This window comes from Hydra vulgaris, chromosome 06 (genome assembly GCF_038396675.1).
Source record: "Hydra vulgaris chromosome 06, alternate assembly HydraT2T_AEP".
In the NCBI taxonomy this organism is placed as follows: domain Eukaryota; kingdom Metazoa; phylum Cnidaria; class Hydrozoa; order Anthoathecata; family Hydridae; genus Hydra; species Hydra vulgaris.
This window is the reverse complement of record NC_088925.1, coordinates 20,266,217-20,290,793: the sequence shown is the minus strand read 5'-3', so window position 1 is coordinate 20,290,793 and position 24,577 is coordinate 20,266,217. Positions and strand designations below refer to the sequence as shown.

The window sequence follows — 24,577 nt, the reverse complement described above, 5'->3', positions numbered from 1 at the left end:
TTCAACAATATATCATAGATATATTTTGTTTTTATTTGAATAAATTGTATCAAATATCACTTTTATTTAAAAAAACATTGAGAAAATTGATATATTTGTTAAAAGCACGCATTTTAATTTAAAAAGTTTAACATATTTTGTATAAAATCTATATTTTTAGTTGGAGTAATTTAATACCCTAGCCGTCCATAACGTAACTTTTTTTCCACGTCTTTTTAGGGTTTATAATAATTGTGCGCGGTGTTTTTGCATCTTGACGTCCAATGCAATGCGCACGTTCAATTCTCATATTTTCCACCCCTAGAGTCTCCTCAAAAAGTTTAATCACTTTTATTTCACTTTCAGACCATGTTTCATTTTCATTTTAGACTTATTAATCTATTTTACTCAGAACTATTTTATTTAAGATATACAACCAAGTAACACTAGATAAATTTGTTGAAAACAATCTAAGAATAAATAAATTTTTAATCAAATTTATGTCTATCTTTTTTCAGACTCTTCTACATGACGGGGTTTTATAGTTTAAGTCAATATACTTATACAAAGTAATTAGTATAGAGATGTGATCATATAGTTTCACTATTTTTAGACAAGTCTGCCTTGAATTTGGGAATTGAAAATATCCGGCCTTTGGTACACGAACTTCCCCTACTCATTAGAATTATTATAACTAAAATGATTAATTCTATTTATAATAGTTCTAATTTTATAATAAAAATTGGTAGAATTAATAATTTTTTATTTTTAATACTTATTAGAATTAAAATAAGAAACTTATTGTTATCGCGTTATTTTAGTTTAGTCAAACCAGGTTTTCGGAAGAAAAAAAAAAACTACTCTAAATATAAAATTTGAAATTGAGATTTTATTTATAAATTAAGTATATCTAATATTAAAAAAACAAACGATTAATACAGGTTAATAATTACAAATAATTAGATTTTCTTCTCGCATTTTATGTTTTGAATAGATTTGGATTGCGTAAATATTTTAAATGGATAGATTAGATTTTCTCCGAATTTATAGATGATATCGTCATTTTAAGGACAACTATTTGAGTTGGCACAGAGATCACACAAGCTTATAGGAATTTACTTGAAAAAAACTGTTATAGATTACTATTATAATAAAAGTATTTATAGAAACAGTTCCGGAAAAAGAACTTTTTCACCCCCATCTCGTTCAACATTTTTGATAAATTCAGAAAAATCAACATAAGGTTGACAACGTCCGTTTTCATCCAACTCTATTGACTCTACACGATTATAAATTTTATCAGAAGGGTCCTTGCAAGACAGAGAACTTGAGTATGTTTTAGTTGAATTGTCCATTAAATTGTCCAAAGACAGATTATCGTTTGAATATGACTTAGTCTTACTAACGACTAAAAGAGAAGTATTTTCATCGAAAAGCGGACTCGGTTTAAAATTGTCGGTTATAAACATTGTCATGTCAGGAGGTTTGTCGAACGTTTTCATAGTTTGGTTTGTGGAAATTAGTTCAGTACTGCAAAAACCCAGGGCGGTAGTAGGCGGAGAGCTACTAGATTGATCATTATTAGAAAAAGGACCTACAGTAACACCTTTAGGAGTACCAGGTGTAGCTGTAGAGGGCGTATTGCTTCCTGTAGAACTGGGAGTATTCGCAGACTTTTCTAGCGCAGAAGGTATCTTTAAGGGTGGAAGATTATAGCTTGCAAATCGCTTTTCGAAGCACCCAGATGAAGACCTATAAAACAATATAACTTGATATTTGATATCATTTACACCATCATCAATTACTCGTGCAACTATTTATATTTTCAAACTTTTATTATAAACTTTAAAATAAAAACTCTTTCATACTAGGCGTAAAAATGCTTGCAATGGATATTTTTTTAATAACGTTTTATGACACGCATTGATAGGATTTTCACGAATTAAATGTGTACGTTGGGCAGTGTAAAAATACGAATCGCAAGCATTATTACGCTTAATAAAAAAAATCCGAAACGTTTTGGAAATAGTTACATCAGTTCTTACTCAGAAGGAAATCGGCTTGCAACAACTTGTTACAAAGACAGTGATTTTTTATATTAAAGTCAAAATGGTTGTGTGTACATTAAAGTCAAAACGATTTTTTTAGGTTGTAAAAGAATCAAACAAAGAGGCGGGAAAAAAAATTACTGAAAGACCGCTATAAAGCAAGCTAGTCGCTAACTCACTTCAAGTAGTTCATTCAAAAGTTAATTTAGTTATTTTTTTAGTGAGAAACAAAAACAATTTTTCATTTGTTTAAAAAGAGAAACAAAACACTTGTTGAGCTATTCCGCCTTGTACACAAAATACTTGTAGAATTTTTTAATTCAAGAAAAAGTAAACTTTAATACCATTAGGATATATAATTTTAAAAACATACATCATCCACACTATTCCTTTCTCCAAATATATTTTAGTAAAAAATTTGCAGACTTTGTGTTTAAAAAAAAATCTGATAAGACAAAAAAAAAAGTCTAGTCACCAAGACAATATTGCTATATATGGGTATAGAAACTGGGTTACTTCTATCAAAAACATTTAAAAAAATATAACCACTATAGGTAAAGAGAAAGAGCTGGGAAAGAACCTCTATGAAAAATATTTAAAAATACATCAATTATGGGAACATGCTGAACAATAAAAAACAAATAGAAATGAGATTAAAAAAGTGATGTTAGGCAAAGAATACTAAAAAACTTTAAAACGATAACATTGAGATCTTGCATCCAAAATTAAATGACACAGAAGGTAAAATTTAATTAAAAAAAAAATCAGTACCATGAAAAAAATTTTAAAACACTTTGTTAAAAATTTTCATTTTAAAACATTTTGTTAAAAACTTAATTTATTTAATGGACTTAATTCAAACATGATTCAATCATGAACCAATTATAAAACAATCATGTATCAACCATAAATCAAACATGAATAGTAATCTACACCCATAAAAAAGTATGCAATTCCCAGTGATCATGACAATGCAACTACATCTTAGAGCACTTATATTTCAAAAATCTTGATCTTAGCTTACTTAAGTCAAGTAAGTCAACTATCATTTATTAACTATATATCATGTACTATATAATTACCTGTTTTGTGTGCTACCTAGCTCCATATTAAAAAGCTTAACTATCAATGTCATATCATCTCGTTTAAGGCAATGTGTATTATGAGATTTTAAAAATTTGCTTAAGTGCATTCGACATATTCTGTTAATAACTTCTTGAGCCACATCTTCTATGGAAGATCTTTTCCCTATTTCTTCTTCCACCATTGAAGCAATACAAGAATTTACCTAAGAAAACTGCAAGTGATGAAAATGAGGCCAAAAAATTAAAAACACAGTGAAAATAAAATGGAAATAGTCACTAACCTCTTCTGGTAACGCATCTGTTGCATGCATGTAGGCATGATACACACCATGTGACATTAAGATCAAAAATTTCATTGAGTTATCTATCTCTTCCCCACCGTGAATAGATGGAATTGAAAGAATAGGCTCTTCAGAAGCAGCACTAAACGAAAAACAAACAAACTTTAATGACATCAATGGTTATCAAAAATAAAAATAAATTCTTGACATCAATGGTCATCAAAAATAAAAAGATTCTCTTCCTAATCTTGCAGATTCAATAAAGTAGATTATGAAATGAAAAATGCATAACTGCAATCTACCAAGGAAAAAACTAAACTCTAAAATTATAATGTAATTGTCAAAATGACGTACCTCAAAAAATAATTATTTTTGTAATCTGCTTTTAAGCTCCAATCACCTAAACTGCGAGTTACTCGAAGAATGGAGAGAGTTTGAAGCTGCTCTATGTCAACTCCAAGATTTCCAAGTCTTTGTAACTCAGATATTGTTGAAACCGTATGATCAGTACTGAGCTGATAAAACAAATTTAAGAAACTAAAAACAAAAATAACAACAGAAACAATCGTACAAACTTTACATAACTATATATTTTTTTATTTTTTCGGACAAAAATACTTTCTATCAATGCTATCAATTAAAATTAATTATGCATTTAAAAAAACTAATTTAATTCAAAAATCATAAAAAATGTTTCAGTCCGAAAAACTGTTATTTAAATTAAGAGTTCTTTGGAGAACTCTTGCATAAAAATGATTATAGCATTTAAAGAAATTTAAATGAGTTCTAATGAGTTTTAAAAGTTTTATAATCATAGGTTAAAAACCTTCAACAACAAAAAAAAAACTTCACCACTAAACTTCTTAACACTATTTCAAACATTTTTTAATTCACATTTTTAAGTGCGGGATTTAGGGGTTAAAAAACCTGGGTTTTCGCTAAATCTTTATTTTTTTAAAAATTTCTTAATTTTGTATATTATCAAATGATACATTTTGTAAATTAAAAGCCAAGAAAAGAAAACAAAAATATTCTGATTATTATTTTTATGTTTCCATGGAGATTTATTGATTGGATCATGTTACTACAGAGGTAGCCAGTTTTTTATTTGTTATAAATGATCATACTCCAAGGCATATTTTCACAAGTAAAAATGTATCTGCATGTGCTATGTTTAAGCAGTCCAAGTTTTAATATTTTCAAAAGTCTGGCTTTTAATTTAATAATAATATGTGGAAAAAGAAAATATAAAATTTTTTTGGTCAATAATCAACAATGCAAATATCTCTTGTAAGTATAATATATTCTATATTAATTGATTATTAAATAGGCTATGAAGATTATACATATATATATATATATATATATATATATATATATATATATATATATATATATATATATATATACAAACACGTATTATAATATAATGTAAATAACTTTTTTAATAATAACAACTTAATATATAAAAGATTAAAAAAATATTCTAAAAAAGAGATTAGACATATAAGGAGGAACAGCAATTAATCAGAAAAGGTAAAAATCTGATTAAACAAGGTAACTAAATTATTAGGCAGGGTGAACCTAAAATTAAAGGTGATAAAATCTGCTAACTGCTTTATGGTGCTATTTATGGTGTGCCATGGAGAGCACTTAAATCAGGATGTTTAAGTTGTTTCAGGAATTTACTCGTTGATATGAAAAGCACCAATACAAAACCGGATATATAGATTTTTAATCAGAAATCTGAACATCTATTTACACTCATTACTAATAATACATTTTAAAAACCATATGTTACAATCTGTACATAGAATGATAATTCTTCTTTTATAAAGTATTTTAAGTATACAATAGCTTCATTATGCGAGATATTAAAGCCAGAAACAAGGAAAACAAAACTGCACAAGTTGGTCAAGCACGTTTAACTTTTTTTGCAAAAAACACTAGATATAAAGTTAATTATTTGTTTTCTCACATCTGATATGTACCTCCATTGCAAACAAAAAAAAAAAAAAAAAAAGGAATAAAGAAGGAGTGAAGGTAAAACAGTTTAAAATAGCAACAGTTTAATAGATAATAGTTTAAAAGTGACTTCTTCTGATAACTGTTTAAAATAAAAGTCAAATAAACAGAACGATGATTATTTTTTTTGAAAATTATGCTATTGTTAATAATTTTGATTAATTTTGATAATTATTTTTTGGTAAAAAATTGCAATATTGTTTATAATAACAATTCAAAGTTTCATTGTTTTTTAAAATAATCAATTTTAACTAGCACTTAATTAGGAAGATTTATACCATGAAAAAAAATAAAGAACCATAGAGTCATTCCATATAAGATGAGCCAATTTTTTGAAAATTTCCCGGTTGACTATCTCAGATTTTCTTGAAATTTACACCCCTTATAGGTTTTATGGAAAATAAGATTTCCCTAAAATTTCAACTCATTATCTTGAAGCATTGATAGCTTCTTGCTGATTGACATTGTGCAACCAGAGTATTTATTTTTGCTAAAATATTTACAACAGGAACCCAACATTTGTCTTCTCGCCTGGGCCATTTAAAGTTTACTTCATTTTGTTGCATGAATTTTATACAAATATCTGGATCATCTGCAATTTCTTGTACCATTGAACCATTCATTATCATAGACATATGCAAGATATATTTTAGCTTGCAAATCACCTATGCGGTCCGAAGTCCAGCTTTCTTCATTATTAGTTGCATTAACTGTGGTAAAACATGAATCACCTGATATACATTTCATTTCTAGCTTCCCATCATTACGTGGTATAAACAGTGATGTTAACGCATTCCTGGAAATCTTTTAGAATTAGAGTAGGTTTCATCAAGCTTAGCATTCTCTATATGATCTGTTATATTAGTTTCAGTAATACTAATGAATTAAATATCTGTTATATTTTTAGTACACCATTTAAACATTTCAGTGACATAATATTTAGTTATTTTGCAGGCTAGTCCTTGCTACAAGTCGTTTTACGGTCTCACCAATGCCATGACATGGACATTTACCATGATTTGTTGCAAAAAAACGCCATTCTGCATGTATTCCATGTTCTTGAAAATGATGACATAGATTGCTAAGAGTTTTATGGTTTTTGTATTGGCTAGCTGCTACATCACTAAAGTAATAATATAAGGGCAAATCAAATTTGGCAAGACAATTTTTATATCTTCTAAAACTCTAGCTAAAAATGCATTAACAGGATTAGCATCATGTTGCATACATTCAGATATTATGCAATAGTTTATTGGTTTGAGTTTATTTTCAAAATCTTTGTAGTTTATAACAAATGAAAGTAGTGTTGCTTGGCTATTATTCCAATGAAATCCTTGGGCTGTATCTTCTGCTATAAAACTATAATTTTCTGCAAAATAATAATTTGGTTTTGTTGAAGATTTTCTTTCTGAATTTGAAGGAATAAGGACTGTGCCTTTGAAATAAAATGGTGTGCGCGCAAGTTTTTAATAACTGAAACAATTTCTTCCAGAAACTCCTCTAATGGAAGTTCTAAAGTTAAAATACTAATAGCGTTCTCCTTTTTTAACCACTGTTTGTACAGCACTATATCCTCATATTCAGAACCATTTTGATTGAAGATATCACTTATATACTGTTTTAAGTTTTGTACATTAGGGCAGTTATCACAACTATGAAGCATACAGCTGCAATTCTCATTATCACATGCTTTTTTTGATATAAGTTCTTTATATTCAATGTTACTGGGCACTGCATAAGTAATCAACTTTGAATTTGGTGTACTTGACAGACACAAACTGAATGCACACCAGATGCACTATCTGGTGTGCATTCAGTTTTAGACACTGATTTCATTTGCAATTTCAGAACCAGTAGGTTCTGAAATTAAATGTATGATTTATTGCTTTCATCATTAATTCTATTGTTTTCAATAGTTCTATTTTTCTTACAACAAGTTCTACAGAGTTTTTGACGCGGGCATAACTTCATTGTTAAAGCAGTTTCTTCATTGATTGACCGAAGAGATTCTAAAAAAAATAAAATAAAACCAATCTATAGAGTTATTATAATTTTTATCAAAAATATAAAACCTTGTAAAACTTGTTAAACACGTCCATCACAATTTTTCATTGACATTTACATAAAGCGATGACAAAAAAAATAATAACTAAATAATTTTTAACTTTAAAAAGTGCAGGAAAAAAAAAAATTTGTAAAATTTTCTTACTAAGATTACTTATTTAATGCTTTGGTTTTATGAAATTTATATAATTATATATCAATATCTTTGTGTAGTTTCATAATGTGCAAGGAACATCTTTTCATGATGAAAACATATCGAACTACAGACATTTAAAGTTATATCACATCTCCAAGTAAGCATTTTTTTTTCTTCCGTGAAGCTTTGAATAACTCTTTCGCCAAACATTTGAGTAAACAAAGTTTTATGGCAATCAAGGTTTAGTAAAACTCTGATATTGCATTTTTTGTTAGTCATTGTAACTCTTAGTTTTAAGATACTTGTTGTTATTTTATCTAAATATAAAAATATGCTTTTTCATTTATCAGAATTCATGAAATGTATTTGCATCATGCGCATTTGATAACTTAAAATAAAGATTGCATCATCATAACATGAAGTAAATGGCCACTATTTTTTTTAACCCTACTTAAAAATAATTAAGTTATTTTTAAATTCCTTGTTCAAGAAAGAACAATTAAACACATTTTTACATTAAAATGCTCATCGGTATTAAAGATATTGAATATATAACAAATTTAAAATGGCTGATTCTGAATTCCAGAAACTTATTATGATACAAAGCTTAAGTTCAGATATCTCAGCAGCTACAAGACATCCCAAAAGTATTTTTTCTGTATTTCTTCTTCTTATATTGAAGATACATTCTTAAAAGTTTCAAGTGTTAAATTTACTGGAAACCCAGTTATTTTTCAGTTCTAAAATGGACCTAATTTTACCATTTTAAGGCAGGAGGCTTTTTTAGGGAGGTCTAACTTCTATAATTTTGAATTCAATGTTGCAAAACTTATCAGGAATGATGTCTACCACCTATATTCTCACAAAATAATATATTTTTCACATTTGCTTGTGTATTCCGTTTTCATTTGCTTTATTAATATTGAAATTTTTTCTTTAAAGTGTTTTTTTTTATAACTTCAAAGTCCAAGATAGCCAAAATCATTATTTTTGTAAAAATAAATTTTTATTTTTTCAAAAGTTGGGGTAGATCACTGCCATCAGATTGATTTTTAAGTAAGATAATTGGTTTTTTATTTATATGGATTTGAAAATGAGATTTTTCGAAAAAGACAATAAATTGCTTGAAATATAAGACATTTATTTTTCAAATTGCTATAATTTTAGAATGCATCAAGATAATGAGTTGAAATTTTAGAGAAACCTTATTTTCCATAAAACCTATAATGGGTGTAAATTTCAAGAAAATCTGAGATGGTCACCTGGGAAGGTTTGGCTCATCTTATATGGAATGACCCCATACTGATGAGCTGTTCTGCGCTAAATTATAAAAAAACCCAGCTATTTTTATAGCCCCAAGTTATTAAAAACATTTATTAGAATAGAACGTTGAAACTTTGAAAAAACTGAAAAAGCGAAGAATCAGATGATAGCAGATTTGTTTATTATATTCAATGATATTGTTTATAATTAAAACATGTTAACCTTATAGTTTATAAAATTCTATAAATTATCGGCCCTTTTTATTTTTTAAATAAAATTTCCCAGGACTTATGTAGTTTTCCGGATAAGGCTGGAATTAGTCCAGATGAAATGAAAAAAATATAAAAACCAAATATTTTTCTTTTAAATATAGAAATAGAAACAAAAATTTGATGTTTAGTGACAAAATCAGTTCAATATGTTGAATCCTGCTTTATTTATAAGCCTATTTCCTAATTTAGTATTAGAGCGACGCATAGTGCAACACATCAAGGTAAAAAAAAAAAAAAAAACAACTTGTCAATTACTATCAGATCTGAACATACATCTTTAAACAAAAAAATAAACTAGAAAAAAAAGGTACTGCAGTTTAAATTGTTTGTTCCACTTACTCTGACTTAATCTACAAAGCTAGCATTAAAGCACAACTGAGACATTTGAGAATTATAGCACACTGATAAGGCATTAAAAAAATAAAGTAGATGTTGATACAGCACTCAATTTATTCTTCCATACAACATTTTTGAACTTTTTGGTTTGAGAAATCTGCATGACATTAGACCTTGTAGCTAACTTGATTTTTCTCAGAATGGAGAAAGATTACATTTGAAAACAACTCAAATATTTTTCTAAAAGTTGTTAGAATAAAATTTGTCATTTTCTAAAAATTTTTCATTATATAATCATCTACACACATATATATCAAGCTTGGACAAGAATAATGTGCAATCGCACGCTGTAACTGACCACACTTATAATTTTATTTCTTTACAATTTGACCATGGCTGTTTTAATGTTTTAACAATTTAAATACAATTTTAAAAAATTGTTAACTTTTAATAGTTGATCTTTTCTAAAGCGTTTATTTAGCAAAAGGCTTTGAATAAAATAAAAAATTAATTATAACAATTGTTTAAAATAAATGCATTTTGTGTAAATTAACAAAAAATGTTATATTTAACTTTTTTTTATGTATGCATGTTTTTTTTATGATAAATTTGAAAAACGTTTGAAACTATTTTTCCATATCTTTCTAAAAATATTTTAAAAGATTATTTTAAGTTACTTTAAATTATGAATAAGTTAAATTAAATATTCCAGTTGTAATGGAATAATTTAATTGATTCTTTTTTTTTTCTTTTCTATTCTACAAAGAGTTGTTTAAAACCTTTTTTTTAACTTGACTTACAAATCATAGCATGAAATGATTAAAAATTAGTATTTTAAAAAGGCTATGTTAATTTTTTTTCTTGCAACTATTTGGAAAAAGTAATATATATACCACTTTTTAATAATTTGAATTAAAAAGTGGTATATATATTATTTTTGACGCTTTTACAAATTACTTTTTGTTATTGTTTAATGAAACTTCATTCATTAAACAATAACAAAAAAAAATTTGTAAAAGCATTTTGTTGAACTTTAATAAAACGTTACAAAAAATTAAAAACATTAGAAGAGAATGGAATGTCTTTCTAATATTTTATATGGTCACGTTTAGCGTAATTAGTGCCTGCACTTGATCAACTTGCCACACATGTCCTTGATCTCATTATTATGAAACCACAAAAATGTTAGATATTCTAAAAGACTGATTTGTTGGTTACTGGCACTTCATGGATTACATCCTTGAGTTGATCTATTGAGTTGATTTATGTCAGGGGAATTCCATGGGAGTACCTCAATATCATTTTTTTCATTCAAATGTGGCATGGAGCTGAGTTCTGCTGAAAAATAAAGGTGCTATCCTGGAACAAGTAATGTATTTTTAGCTTTACTTTTTTAATTCTGATTCACTCCCAACAAGGCTGCAAGAAATCACTATTAAGTTGGGAGTTACTAGAAAACAAAGAATAGAGTTAAAAAGCAAGGAAACGGTTGACAGAAGAATTGAAAAGTTGTAGATTTTATGAGTCAGGAAAATGTGAAGATGGGAGATCAAAGGGTTGAAGTGCAAGGAAAAAAACTGGACAAAGTTTTTAGAGCATGCAGAGACAGATACAGTAAATAAATGAGACTTTGCTGAATGACGAGTCAAGCAAGAATGAGTTTTGGTTAATGGAACTAGCTGCAACCAAGATATTATATGTAGAAAATAGAAAGAGATGCAACTTTACGAGAATGGAAGAGATACTCAAGCTTGGCAGATAGAGTGGATCCTACTATCTTTACAATATGTTTTTAGACCTTGTCTAGAAGAATACAGTCTGATGGAAGCAATCTTCCCTGAATTTCTCTCCTGGTCTCCTTCTTACAGTCTGAACACTGTCATCTAATACTTTGATAAAAGACTCATCTGAAAAGATTACTATTGACCAGTCTTCTTTTTCCCAGTTTTTTTGCACCAGGGCTCATTCCATGCATTCCTGATTCATTTTTTCAGTAATCTGAGGTTTTTTTGGGTGGTAAAGTCCAGCTTCCAGGAATTTTTGACTAACATACAACTTGTCTTCACACCTTTCACTTCCAAAATAGCTGCTATTTTTCTGCTTGAAACCCTTCTGTCAGAATGGCAAAGCCTTACAACTTTCCTGTCTGTCAATGGAACTGTTTTTCACCAGTTTGCATTAAAAAATCATTACAAAAATATTAATTTTTGAATTTAAATTAAAAAAAAGTTAATTTTTGAAAACCTATTACAATACTTTTGATACATTGAAAACAATAAAAAAAATTTCTAAAGCTCAAACATTAAAAAATTATTATCTTTTTTAAATTTTAAGCTTAATGTTGGTATTAAGTATTTTTTTAAACAATAACAAATAACATAACACATAATAATTACATGTGCTACCCTACAGTTCTCTTGAGCTAACACCTTGCTTAACTATTTTATTATTAATTCTATACTACTATGTAATCTATAACAAATCATATTTTACATATTAATCATATATTATATATAATAATATATATTATTAAACCAATATCAATTAATCAGTTCAAAAATACTTAATAAAAAAAATGTAAAAAGAAAAGATGTAATAAATAGAAAATATGTTATACGAAAATAACAAATAATTACAAAATCCTTAAAAAACCAATATTATAATAAAATTTTGTTGAAAACTTAAAAATTGTTTCCAAACTAGAATTACTAAATGTTATTTACTACCAAGTATATCATCCAAATACTGCATTAATTAACTATTTAAACAATTTAAACACATTTAACAGCTTTAATAACCACAAATAAAAACGACTATAATATTTCTACTAAGGTCTATATTATATGTAAGAGGTCTCTTGAAAAGGTATTACTATTAACTCAATTTGTTTTTTATTCAAATGCAAAAAATACAGAATAATGTTCACACTTTAAAAATTTTCAAATAAAAAACCTATTTAGATTGTAAGATTTTTGACAGACACCCATAATGACACATACTGAATTTTTTTAATAAATATAAAAATATTTATGAGCTAAGTTATTTAATGTTGAAATAAATATTAATCAATAATGCAAATGTAAACAAATTTATTCTTAATACTAAACATTTGTGTAAAAGCTTTGTCAATTTTCACCTTTAATAAACTAAAAAAATAAAATTTCTACATTATATTTAATAATTAAAAGGACAATATAGCTGTTGTACCACTGACTAAATTGCCCTAAAATGCATGTATTAAACTCTATATACACTCCAAAATGTTTGATAGCATATTCTGCTTAAGTAAATGCCCAATAATATATTACTTCTAGTAAACTACTCTACCCGGAACTACATGCAGCAGAAAACTCTGTATATATAGCTATTGATTTATAATATATAACCTACTAATTTATGACATTCAATACCATTACTTTTTTTTTTTTTAAATTTCAATTCTTTTTTTATAATTTTTTATTTTGATATATTAGAGTTAAAGTTAAATATAATAACAGATGAATATAGGACAAAAAAATAATGTAAAAACCTGAACAACACCAAGTTCTCCATTGTTTCCAGCTGCTCTGCACAGCACAACACGAGTGTCACCAACATTTGCAACAAACAGCCGTGTATTATGGATGAGTGCTATTGCAGCAGAACACCCACCTGATACTTCAGCTTTAAATTCATTAAGTTGCTCAGATAGTTGAGGGTATTCTTGTTGCACCAAGTATGGTTGTAAACCCTAAATTCAAAATTAAAGCTTTAGCACTATAAAAAATTCTGACAATGTATTAGGATGATAAGAGTATGCAAAAATCAAACATTGTTAAAAATAACTGTTTTAGTACATATCTATTATATTACAATATATAATTTAACTGCTGTTACGAAAACAAATATTTTTGGCTATTTTAAATTGTTATAACATATAGTAATTATTAAAAAATCTCAGGGTAAAATGGTGAAGTAGAATGGTTTCAACTACAACACAATTATTACAACAAAATTAAAAAATTAAAATTTCACAGTATAATATAATAAAGATAACATTGCTTGACTTTTTCATAGCAACATCCATAACATCACAAAAATAATGTTCAGTAATGTGCATCAATATTCTTTCATACTTATTCTCGCATATACTAGTTTTCTTTATTTTGAACTTTTTCCAAAATATTTTCAAAAATCATTTGTGTTTTGAAACAGCACACAAAAGTTCAATAAAATGGAAAAAAAATAAAAAATACTTTAAAATTACAATATGTATACAAACATCAAAAATTGAAATTGGGTACAATATTTTTCAAAAACTTTTTCTTGAAGTAGTTAAACATCATAGCCATGATGTTTACACAATATTTTTAATAAATAAACTAAATAAGCAGCCATGGCGCAGTGGTTAGAGCGCAAGCTTTAAAAGCAAGAGATCCAGTTCAAAACAAGCTTTTGACACATTTTAGCATCACTGGTAAGAAAGGAGGCATGAACTTCCTCATTAAATGCTCTTTTGCATTCTAAGTCACAATAAAACTAGCTATTTTGTTATTATACAAACAAAACAGTCATTGTACAAACAAAAAGTAGGCGTGTTTTGCTTAGCAATTAAATCCATAAACTAAATCATTTAAAATTAGGGGTGATCTAATACAGTTCTTCAAACTATACCACGGCATTAACGAAGTTGAACTTTGTAAACCAAACTCACTAGTTTCAGCACTAAACAAGTAAAGACCAGCCAACAGCCTCCATGGCCAACGTCATCATCTTCAACGTCAAGCAGTAGCAAACTGTTACAACAAGAATTCTTCCTATGTAATCGCATCGTACCTGACTGGAAAATCCTATCAAACTCCGTTGTATTTGCCGCATCAGTTAACGCTTTTAAAAGTTATAAATCAACTGGACTTATTTTTTCCCAAACTTTTAATTAAAAACAAAACGAATTGACATTTATCGTAGCGGGGCTTTGTTAGTTGCCCTGCTTTCAAATGCTTAGGTATTTGTTATAAATTAAATATTATTATTATTATTATAATAAAAGAATCAAATACAACAGTTTTAAGTGTCTCCAGAAAGGATTAAGAAACTTGTCTGGTCGTCCCAATTGTCACATACTGCCCCGAAATTTTGTCATCCCATGTGTAAACAATGCAGCAGACAAATTTTCTAGTTTTTTATTACAGATTACTTTGTTAAATTTTTTTTCTTTTTTAAAAATCAATAGTTATAATAGTACATACTATTGTTATTAAATGAACAAATAAAGATTAAAGAACTTTTAGTCGATTAGTAGAAAACTATTTAAATCGTTAGTCATTTAATCAATTAGTAGAAAATTCACATGATATCAACTTGTTGATTTTTTAAAGTTGAATAATTTTGATTTTCGACTAGTTGATTTTTTAATCGATTTACTTGAAGTCCATAACAACACTAATAAATTAAGTCCATAACAACACTAATAAATATACATTTTTGTAACAATTTTATAACAATTTTGTAACACATTTTTAGCCTAGCTTTTTAAGTTTTATTCATAAATATTCTATGATCATGTGATCATGATCATATGATAACTTTAGGATACCAAAAAGTATATGATAAAGAAGCTGAAAAATATTTAAGGATATTTAAATAATGTTGTACATTATATAAATATCCTTAAATACAGATTTTTAGGTAATTTTATTAAATCTTCATCCACGTAAAAGTTATATTTTATGTCTAATTTAGTTAACTATAATTCATTTAAATTATTCATAATATCATATAATAACTGTAGGCACCAAAAAGGACAATAAAAAGGGCAAAATTTTGAACTAAATAGAAAATACTTTAACAAACTCTAAGAAAGACTAAAACACTTGGATGCTGTCAAACCCCATTGACAAAAAATTACCTAAGTGATTCTTTTGTTGACATTTATGCAAGTTTTTATTAAATCTGCCAAAACTTATATTGAGAGAAAAATATAATCTTTGAATATTTTAACAAGATTCTTTGTCTGTTGTATATAAAAAATGTAATATAACAGACAAAGTTAAACAATTTTTCATTCCTATTTTACTTATAGTTATTGAAATTTTTTTTAATCAAAATTATATTTACCTTTACCAAAACATTTTTTTATTTTCGATGTCATTGCAAAGCTCACTACCAGCCAGCATTAGAACTATTAAACTCAGTTTTAGAGCTATACCCAATCCCGATAGACAATCCTGTACCAGGAGATGATAAAGAATTTTATTGTCACTCAAAGACCAATTTGAACAAGTATTCATAAGTTTTACTTTTTCCTACACAAGCTTAACAGGTAAAGAAAATAAAGGATACTAACAGGCTACAGATAAAAAAAGAAGGGTTGATAAAAGGCCGACAATAAATAGATGCTTTTTTCCATCAAGTAATTTGCTTAAAAGTGTTTTAACTTCAAGCCTAAAAAGTGTTTTACCACCAATATGTGATAAAAAATTTTTTGTTCATCTGAGATTCTTTGAAAAGAAAATCATGTTGCAAAATATTGTGACATTAAGACCATGCAACATTAACCCACTTTTTTTAAACTTTTTTTCAAAAGGGGTTTTTCAAAAAAAAATGTTTTTTCCTGATATAAAATTAATCAATAGTAGAAATTGTTTTCCATTTTCATGGTTTCTGTTTTGTTTTTTTTTCAAACTGGCTTTCTTTGCATCTTCATAGTTTCAATTTTTTTTTTTACTTACTGGTTTTTTTAAGTCAGCTCAAAAATTTGAATCTTCAATTTTATACAATAATGTGTTTATTTTGTGTTTATATCTACCTTTATTGCTGGTGTTGATTTAATATAAAATTATGTTAAATCAATGCAGATATGTAAATAAAACTAATACATTATTTTATTTACTATATCAAAATATTAGAAACTCTGATAAAAATTATTTTATAAGGGCTTTTATTTAACTTGTGGATTCAACAACCTAAAAGATACCTACATTCAACAATCTAGAAGATACCCAGATTCAACAATCTAGAAGATACCTAGATTCAACAATCAAGAAGATACCTAGTAGTCTTAGTTACAGAAGTACAGCTTACAGAATTCATTTTTATGCTAGCTTATAAATTTTTAAAAATTGCTGCAAAAAACTATATAAAATTGTTTTAGAATAAATTAATAATATAAAAAAAATCCATAAAGAAACCTCTACCGCATCTTCTAAAGTCAACTTTCCCATCAATGCTTGGTTAATGGAATCCATATATTCCTTTGAAGTGTTCTCAAATGTTTCATTTAGTTTTTTATATACTTCTTCATCTGTATATATATCTAAACAAATTATTATTTAAACAGAAATAAAGTTTTGAAATTTGAATTAAATGAAACCAAATTTTTATGAGAAAAAATTTTACGAAGCTAAGAAGACCTACAAAAAATCATAAATAAATTATTTATCATAAATAGGGAAATTTTATTTTTGCAGAGATTATTTAATAATTATGAAATATTTTATCAAAATTTTTATTTTTTATCAAAAACAACAAAGCTCTTATTTAGATCTTAAATTTTACTGATAAAATAGCAATAAAAATTAATATAATAAAAACTCTGTGAAGACAAGTTGCTTAAATAATTATAAATTACGCTAATGAAAAAACTTTAAATAATGATCTTATTTACAATGTAGAATGTTCAAATATGTTAAAGCTAGTCAAACATTAACATACCACTCAACTGCCCAAAACATAAATCTGATGCAATTTTGTGCTGGGCAAAATGTGCAACTCTTGCCCCATTATGTCCATCAAAAACTCCATACAGAAAGCAATCAAGACCTTTGTAATTAAAAGCTGCATCCTCAAAATCGGTGCTTTCCCCACGTCCACCATCAGCACGATATATTATATTAGATTCATAACCTATAGCAGAACTTTCACACACTAGAAGATCGAAATTCCAATTTGCAAGCAAATTATCCTGAGAAAAAAAAGCAAGTAAATTATACGCCCTTTATTCCTTAATAATATTCAAATTTGCAATTAACTTAAAAAATTATTAAAAATAAATTATGTTGTTAAACAAACTTTTTATATATAACTTAGACATTTTCTTATAATGACAACATTTAGTAGCAGACATGATGTAGTGGACTAAATTATTAAAATAAACATTTTATTGTAATAATTTAGTCCACTACATGATAAAATTATTTTTCAAAAAAATGTGTTTTTTTTAAATGAATAATTTTGTTTCAAAATACTGTTCTGATTTGTTAAAAATGAACTAGAAACTTGAAAATTTAATATAATTTTTTGGTTTTTAGATAAAATTTTAAGTAAAAAGTAATTTAAAAAACTTTAAACCATTTGATACTTCATGCTCAATAGATGGATTTAATATTTAATAGATGGCTTTCTTTTTTACTAAGTCAGATAAAATCAATTGTTGACATCTTTATAGCATTATTCTGCAACAATAACAATATAATTAACTTTTAATTTATTAAGGTGTGTATATTAGGGCTATGACTTTTTATCAACCCAATACTCCTGTACTGTAGTTTGATGAACTTTTACCTAAAAAGCACAAAATGAACTATTATTTGCATATCTTTTAAAAAAAGTTCACCCTGACATTGAAAAATCAATTTTTAACTACGCAAACTGGTTTTTATTGTCGTCATCATTGAAATTTATTTAAATTCAGTTAAATATTTTAATGAGTATATATTTTTTAGTCAATGTATTTAAATAAATTTCAATGATGACGACAATAAAAACCGGTTTGCGTAGTTAAAAATTGATTTTTTAATGGCGGGGTGAACTTTTTTCAAAAGATTTGCAAATAGTAGTTCATTTTGTGCTTTTTAGGTAAAAGTTCATCAAACTGCAGTGCCGCAACAATGATTTTCAATTATCATTTTTTTAATTATCATTTTAATCATTTGCGTTAATCTTGTTTAGTTTTATCCTAGGATAAGGGGTTAATATATAGAGAGAGGCTTGGTCGGGAAACAGGAGCGAACGCTCTTTATAACTGACCACGGAAATAATATTTAGTTGCTAAAAACTGGCCGGATTTTTTAGTCGTTTTGAGAATTTCTTTAAGTTAATGTATGTCCATAAAACAATAAATTTTTGTTTTACGGATTTACATGAAAACATACATCAACTTGAATGATATCTCAAAACATCTTAGTGCAGAAGAATAAAAAGAATATTCCTGAACACTAAAAACCTGCTAAATCTAGGAACAAACTAATTCTATTGGTTCAAAAAATACGCTGACTAAGCGAAATAAAGTTCTAGAGTCTTCTGTTGAAAAATTATATTATTCGAGATATTATTGGTTAAGTTTTGAGATTTCTAGCATATATCATTTTAAGAATATATTAGCAAACAAACTATTACTTTAATATTATAGCTCATTCTCGGAGCCACATCTACAAAGCCATAAATCTTTTAAACTATTATTATATGTTTACAAAAATAAATGTTTTAAATATACATTTTTTAAATTGTCAAAATTTTGGAAGTTTTTTATATATTATAGATTTTATTTTATTTTTTATTTAAAAAGTATGTATTTTTTATGTAAATGTAATTTTGTGTATCTGTGTTTTATTCTAATGTAATCTTTTAAATAAATTTTTACGATTTATTTTGTAAACGAAAAGACTTGCCTTTTCAGTTAAACTATTAATAATCATCAAAGTTAATAAAACTAATTATGAAATAAACATACAAGAAGTTTCTGGTTACTAAACACAAAAATGCATACAAAGTAACTTGCGGATGAACAAGCACCACACCTGAGGTCACGACAGAACATATATATATATATATATATATATATATATATATATATATATATATATATATATATATATATATATATATATATATATATATATATATATATATACACACACAAAGTTCTTAGGTATAAAGAAAAGTTTTTAAGTTCTTAGATATTGGTTAACTAATTCTAATTATCTTTGCTCCAGTTGCCATTCTAACAAACTCATTATACGTAAACTTAAAGTTACTTTTTTTTGTTTTAAATACTAATTAAAATTAAAAAGTCCACTCACTAGACATCATCAGCGGTATTGTGAAACAGTTCCGCTTCCTCTTCATAAAGTATTTTTAACTTTTTTAGTCAATTTCTACCTAGTTAATTTAATTTCTACAGTAACTCAATGATTAAATTATTTCATTTGTTTATCTTACTAAGAAGAATTGTTTTAAATATGTTAAACTTTTCAAACTACGCAAAGCATAAAATAGTTATTAAAATAATAAACTTTTTTATTAATAAAATAATTTAGCTTAAATAAAACTAAAACTAGCGTTAGTTTTATAAGAATCTTGTTGGACTTTTCGGGGCCGAGGGCTATTTTTATTTTCGGCCTTTTTCATGTGCCACAGCATAAAAATGACTAAAAAAAAAGGTCTGTTAGACTATTTCGGGGCCCCTAACATTGCGGGGCCTGGGGCTATAGCCCCTTCTAACCCCAACCCTGCTTAATCCAGCACTGGAAATAAGACATAAGTATATAAATAAAAATTATAATATTCTATTTAATAAATGAAAGAACATTTGTTTCCTTATTAAGCAATCATAAGATGTTACTTTATACAAAAAAATGTCGCTTAATTTTATAAAAAAATTATAAAAGAGCGATATTTTGAAAATATTTGTTTTAAACATAATTTATTATGCTTTAAGTTTTTTTCGCGTTAAGAGTTATTTTCTTTTCTTAGTTTATTTATTTTTTTGGTAATTGGCTCTCATCGATTTAATTAATCTTTTTTGCGCTTTTTTTTTGTTTTTTGAAATATTCTCAAAACGACTAAAAAATCTGGCTAGTTTTTCACAACTAAGTATTATTTCCATGGTCAGTAATCGAGAGCGTATATTTACATATACTCTTGCATAGTCATCTTTAATTTTTTACCATAAAATGTCAGTTTAACGCATTAATTTAATTACTTCCCGCAATTAAATTAATGTGTTTTGACATAATCTAACCTTAATTTTGTCAGCTTTAATACCACAAACAAGTGAAGAGCCATTTTTTACCACAAACACGTTTTCTTAGCTGTAAACTATAGAAATATACATATATCCAATACTTTGTTAAATAGCAAAGTAGAAATGATTGTTGACCTAGGGCAGTTTCAAGTAACTTAATTACTTAAGTAATTGACTTAACAACTCAAGTGCATAAGAAAACTTACATTACTTAAGTAAAACCAAGTAGTTTTAGCAAATTAAATAAACACAAAGACATTGGTATTTCATAAAAATTTGTATAAAAGTAGTTTAATTTTCAATACAGCTACACATGTCAGAAAATTCAGATCAATGCCTTGGAATAGTGTTGTTGTCTTAAGGATGAAGATGGTCTTAAATTGATTGAAACGAAGCTTGATGATTTTGAGTTAAATCTTTATAATTATATTTTTGGAATAGTTACAGATGAAGCCAGTGTAATGAAAAAAACTGGAATATTGTCTCAAATAAGTCATCAACTGTCTTTCACATGAAACTCTTAGCAGTAATTGATGTACTTTGTAAAAAAGCAAATGACCTATTAGAAATTAAAGAGAAATTACAAGGATACACCTTGTAATTTCTGTATCCTTGGCCCTATACTATTTTAAATTTATATTAATGATCTCTCAAAAATTCTCACATCTAAGGTGACATTGTTTGCTGATGACCAGCTGTTCATTTTGCTTGATAAATCAGTAGGATAAAAGAATAAAGTGCTCAAATGTTTTAACATTTTAAGTTTATCAATAACATTATTGATAAAGCAACGAACACCATTGCCTATTTTTAAATTAGCTTTTAAATATTGGAAAGGTAAGGTAAGTAAGGAAATCGGAGGCTTGATTTTTTTATATAAAACACAACAAATTTATCTAAACATAAAGTTGCTGGAGCTAAAGTAAAGTATATTGGAAATTTGATTTTTTGCTATTGATAAAAATTAACTTCACAAATTCATTTTTATCAAAGAAATTGCCAATATAATCAGATAAATCCTTTTCTGGATAGTTATCACAGTTATGCAATCAGTTATATAATCTCTATTTTAATACTTCAAACCATTAATTTCAATTTCAAGTTTTTGTAATTGGCTACTCCTGGAATTTTCTATACAAGAAGCTTTACATTTTAATGGTAACAACAAATACAAATTGCATGCAAAATAGAGGCACCATCAACAGGTATGTACGCGCAAAATTTTGAAAATCTGCTTTAATGATAATCATGTTTTGAAAATTGATTTTTAAGATAACCATCATTTTTAAACTGAAAATAAAGTTCTTTAACATTGACTGAGAGAAGTTATATTTTTGGGTATATTGCTTTACATGATCTACTTTAATAAACAGAAACTCTTTCATTCCTGGATATTTATTCCTTAAATATTCATTGCATTAATAGAATTCTACAAATTCTGAAATAACCTCTTTGTATAAATGTCTACCTGATTTTGAAGGTTTTATTATTCAAATTTATTTTTCAATTTTCTGACTTGTATTATAGGTGTGAAGTCAAATATTACTGCAGAGTTTTTTCTATTGTCTAACTGTCTGGAGTAAGAATAAAAAGTGTGATTTTTTCAAACTTTGATGATTTTTTGTCAAATTTTGACTTGATTTGGATCACATTAAGTACTTATACACCTAATAATATGGAAACATCCTTGTAACACTTCTTATTTTATTAACTTTACAATTTCCATATAACTCTATCTTTTGAAAGAAGCTTAGAAGCATCAGAAACTTGCAATACTTCAACTTTTTTAATGTAAACATCATTATACAAAAAAAAATGGACTTCAAGAAGAAGTCAAACATCTTTTCCTTGGTGATATCAATAACAGTGTTTTTCTGGAACTAGTGCAGATTTTTCAACAAGAAATTAAACCAAAATCTTTGGCAACTGAAAGATTAATAACTTTAAGAGAATCTATAAAAGAAAAGACATTAATTACTAAACATTGCTTATAATTTATTTATTAATAAAGGTATTAGTTTTAATATTAAAAGTTATTTTTAATATTAAAACTAATACCTTTGATAGTTAAAAAGGTAACTAAATTAACTTTTTTTTGTGTGTTTGTTTAAAGGATTACAACTATACCTTTAATATTTATTCTCATACCCAGATAAGTAAACTTTCTCATGATAGACACAAGTAATTTTTATGGGATTTACTTTGCTTCTTAAGAAAGAAGCTTGTTTAGACAGTTCCTTAAAATAGTTAGTTTTTAAAGAACTATTTAAAAATTATTTAAAACTTTCAAGTTGTCATACTGAAATAGGTAGCCGCAGTATATAGAAAAATAAATTTTAATATAAAATCAGTTAAACCACAGGAGAACCAAGACCAAGCCGGGTACCAGGCACATCTCTAATGAGCAGTACTAAATTGCAACATTTTAAACATTTATATTGTTTGTTAATATAGTCACTATGTTTAAAAAATATGTGGCTTTGCTCAACTGAACCTTGACTTTGGGATATTAAGGTCTTCCATTAACTAATAGCATAATTTCCCACAGCAAGCTTATTTCTTGAAATACTAATTTTATTTTAAAATTAGGCTTATAGTTCTACGACAACTTCAGATGTTTTCTTTAAGGTTGAGGAACACAAAATACAATATTTTGTTAATATTATGTTACTTCTTTTCATTTAACTTTACTTTTTGGGACCACTTTGTTAACTGTAATAATTTTGTGCTTACAACTATCTTTAAACATTTATACAATGCAATAGTTATAAATATATTTATACAATGCAAAAGTTATATATACCTTTATTACATTCATTAACAACTTTTCATATTCTTTCTTTGAAAATATTTTAAAGTTCTAAAAGTTTGATATATTGTAGAAACTATACAAGAACTTTTTAACCCCAACGAATTTTGGGGTCACAAACCTGTATGAAAGATGGTCTGCTGGAGAATTTATACTGGTTGTTCATACTGTTTAAATAAATCTAAGTGATTTACACAGCATCAAAAAGCACACGATTACAATCACAACAAAATAAAATTTAAAGGATTTGTTGTAAAATTATTTCTAAAAGCAGGAGAACCTATATTTATTTGAACAAGATTGAAGCAAATACAACGATAAGGGCCATATTTTTTGTCAAAATAAAAACTTAATTTAATAAGTCTTTTGTTTTGAATAAATAAAGCAATTACAACAACATATAAATATGAAATTCAAATAAATATGAGTAACATTTAATTTTTAAAATGATAACAAAAAAATTTTTTAATCCTAAAAATATTTAGCAATATTATTTATGAGCAATTAATATTTGAACTTTTTCACTGATACAATAAGGTAAATATTTAAAATTTGGTTTAAGTCATTAAAACCAAATTCTTTTATATTATTTAACCCCAAAAGTAAAAATGTATTGAAACATTGCAATAAATTCTAATAGAATTTATTGCAATGTTTCAAAACATTTTCTTACATTTTCTAAAATTTCTATACAATTATTATATAGCTTTATGACAATTTATCCTTTTACTATGATAATTTGTACTTAGAAACATTTTTCCAAGTTTTTTATTATAATAGAAAAGAATAAAAACAGCATTACCTTTCTATCAGATTTATTTCCAACCACCATTTTCATTTTTTACTCTTTTGGATAGATTTCATAATTTTTTTTTTTTTTTTTTTTTTGCTTGACCTTTATTAAATCGAAAGTTTAAGAACATTTTAAATATCTTCTTAAACATACGCCTAAAACACTTAACCTGTAATCAAAGTATTCAGGGAGCATCTTTAATTAAACATACTAAAGTGTGTTAAAAAAAAAGAAAACACATTTATTAATATTTGCGCGTGCATTTATATATTACATATATATAATATTTAAGATTCAAAGAATTACGTTGTTACGGTAGAATTATTTCTTTGAAAATAAAATAATAAGTTTCTACGAAACGATTAAATTGCAGTTTCGGTTTTGAAAGGAGTGTAATTTTATAATAACAGACTAAGTTTATCTAAACTTAGTTTGTAATTAAAAAATTAATTGCATTGAACTTCGTCTAGATTTAAATTTTTTT

The 24,577-nt window shown here is 26.4% G+C and overlaps 1 protein-coding gene across 2 annotated transcripts; it reads right to left on the bottom strand.

The window, feature by feature from the left end:
- Positions 1 to 848: 848 nt before the first annotated feature.
- On the bottom strand, positions 849 to 24,336 carry LOC100201195 (TGF-beta-activated kinase 1 and MAP3K7-binding protein 1). Of its 2 annotated transcripts, none has more exons than XM_065799506.1 (8): positions 24,103 to 24,336; positions 17,182 to 17,431; positions 16,665 to 16,783; positions 13,019 to 13,219; positions 3,748 to 3,908; positions 3,394 to 3,535; positions 3,110 to 3,315; positions 849 to 1,731 (listed from the first exon to the last, which is right to left on the bottom strand). In XM_065799506.1, the coding sequence occupies exons 1-8, from the start codon at positions 24,136 to 24,138 to the stop codon at positions 1,140 to 1,142; spliced, it is 1,707 nt and encodes a 568-aa protein (XP_065655578.1). In that variant the 5' UTR covers positions 24,139 to 24,336; the 3' UTR covers positions 849 to 1,139. The 2 variants fall into 2 exon arrangements, with proteins under 2 accessions (XP_065655578.1, XP_065655579.1); XM_065799507.1 differs by having other exon boundaries at positions 16,659 to 16,783; positions 24,103 to 24,329.
- Between the last annotated feature and the right edge of the window lie 241 nt (positions 24,337 to 24,577).

Bases quoted from the DNA above. Each gene is read 5' to 3' on its own strand.
- LOC100201195 (XM_065799507.1), bottom strand. From the start codon at position 24,138: ATGAAAATGGTGGTTGGAAATAAATCTGATAGAAAG. The intron at 17,432-24,102 runs GTAATGCTGTTT...TTTTTTTCTCAG, and splicing joins GAAATAAATCTGATAGAAAG to GATAATTTGCTTGCAAATTG. The intron at 1,732-3,109 runs GTAATTATATAG...ATTGTTTTATAG, and splicing joins CTAGGTAGCACACAAAACAG to GTCTTCATCTGGGTGCTTCG.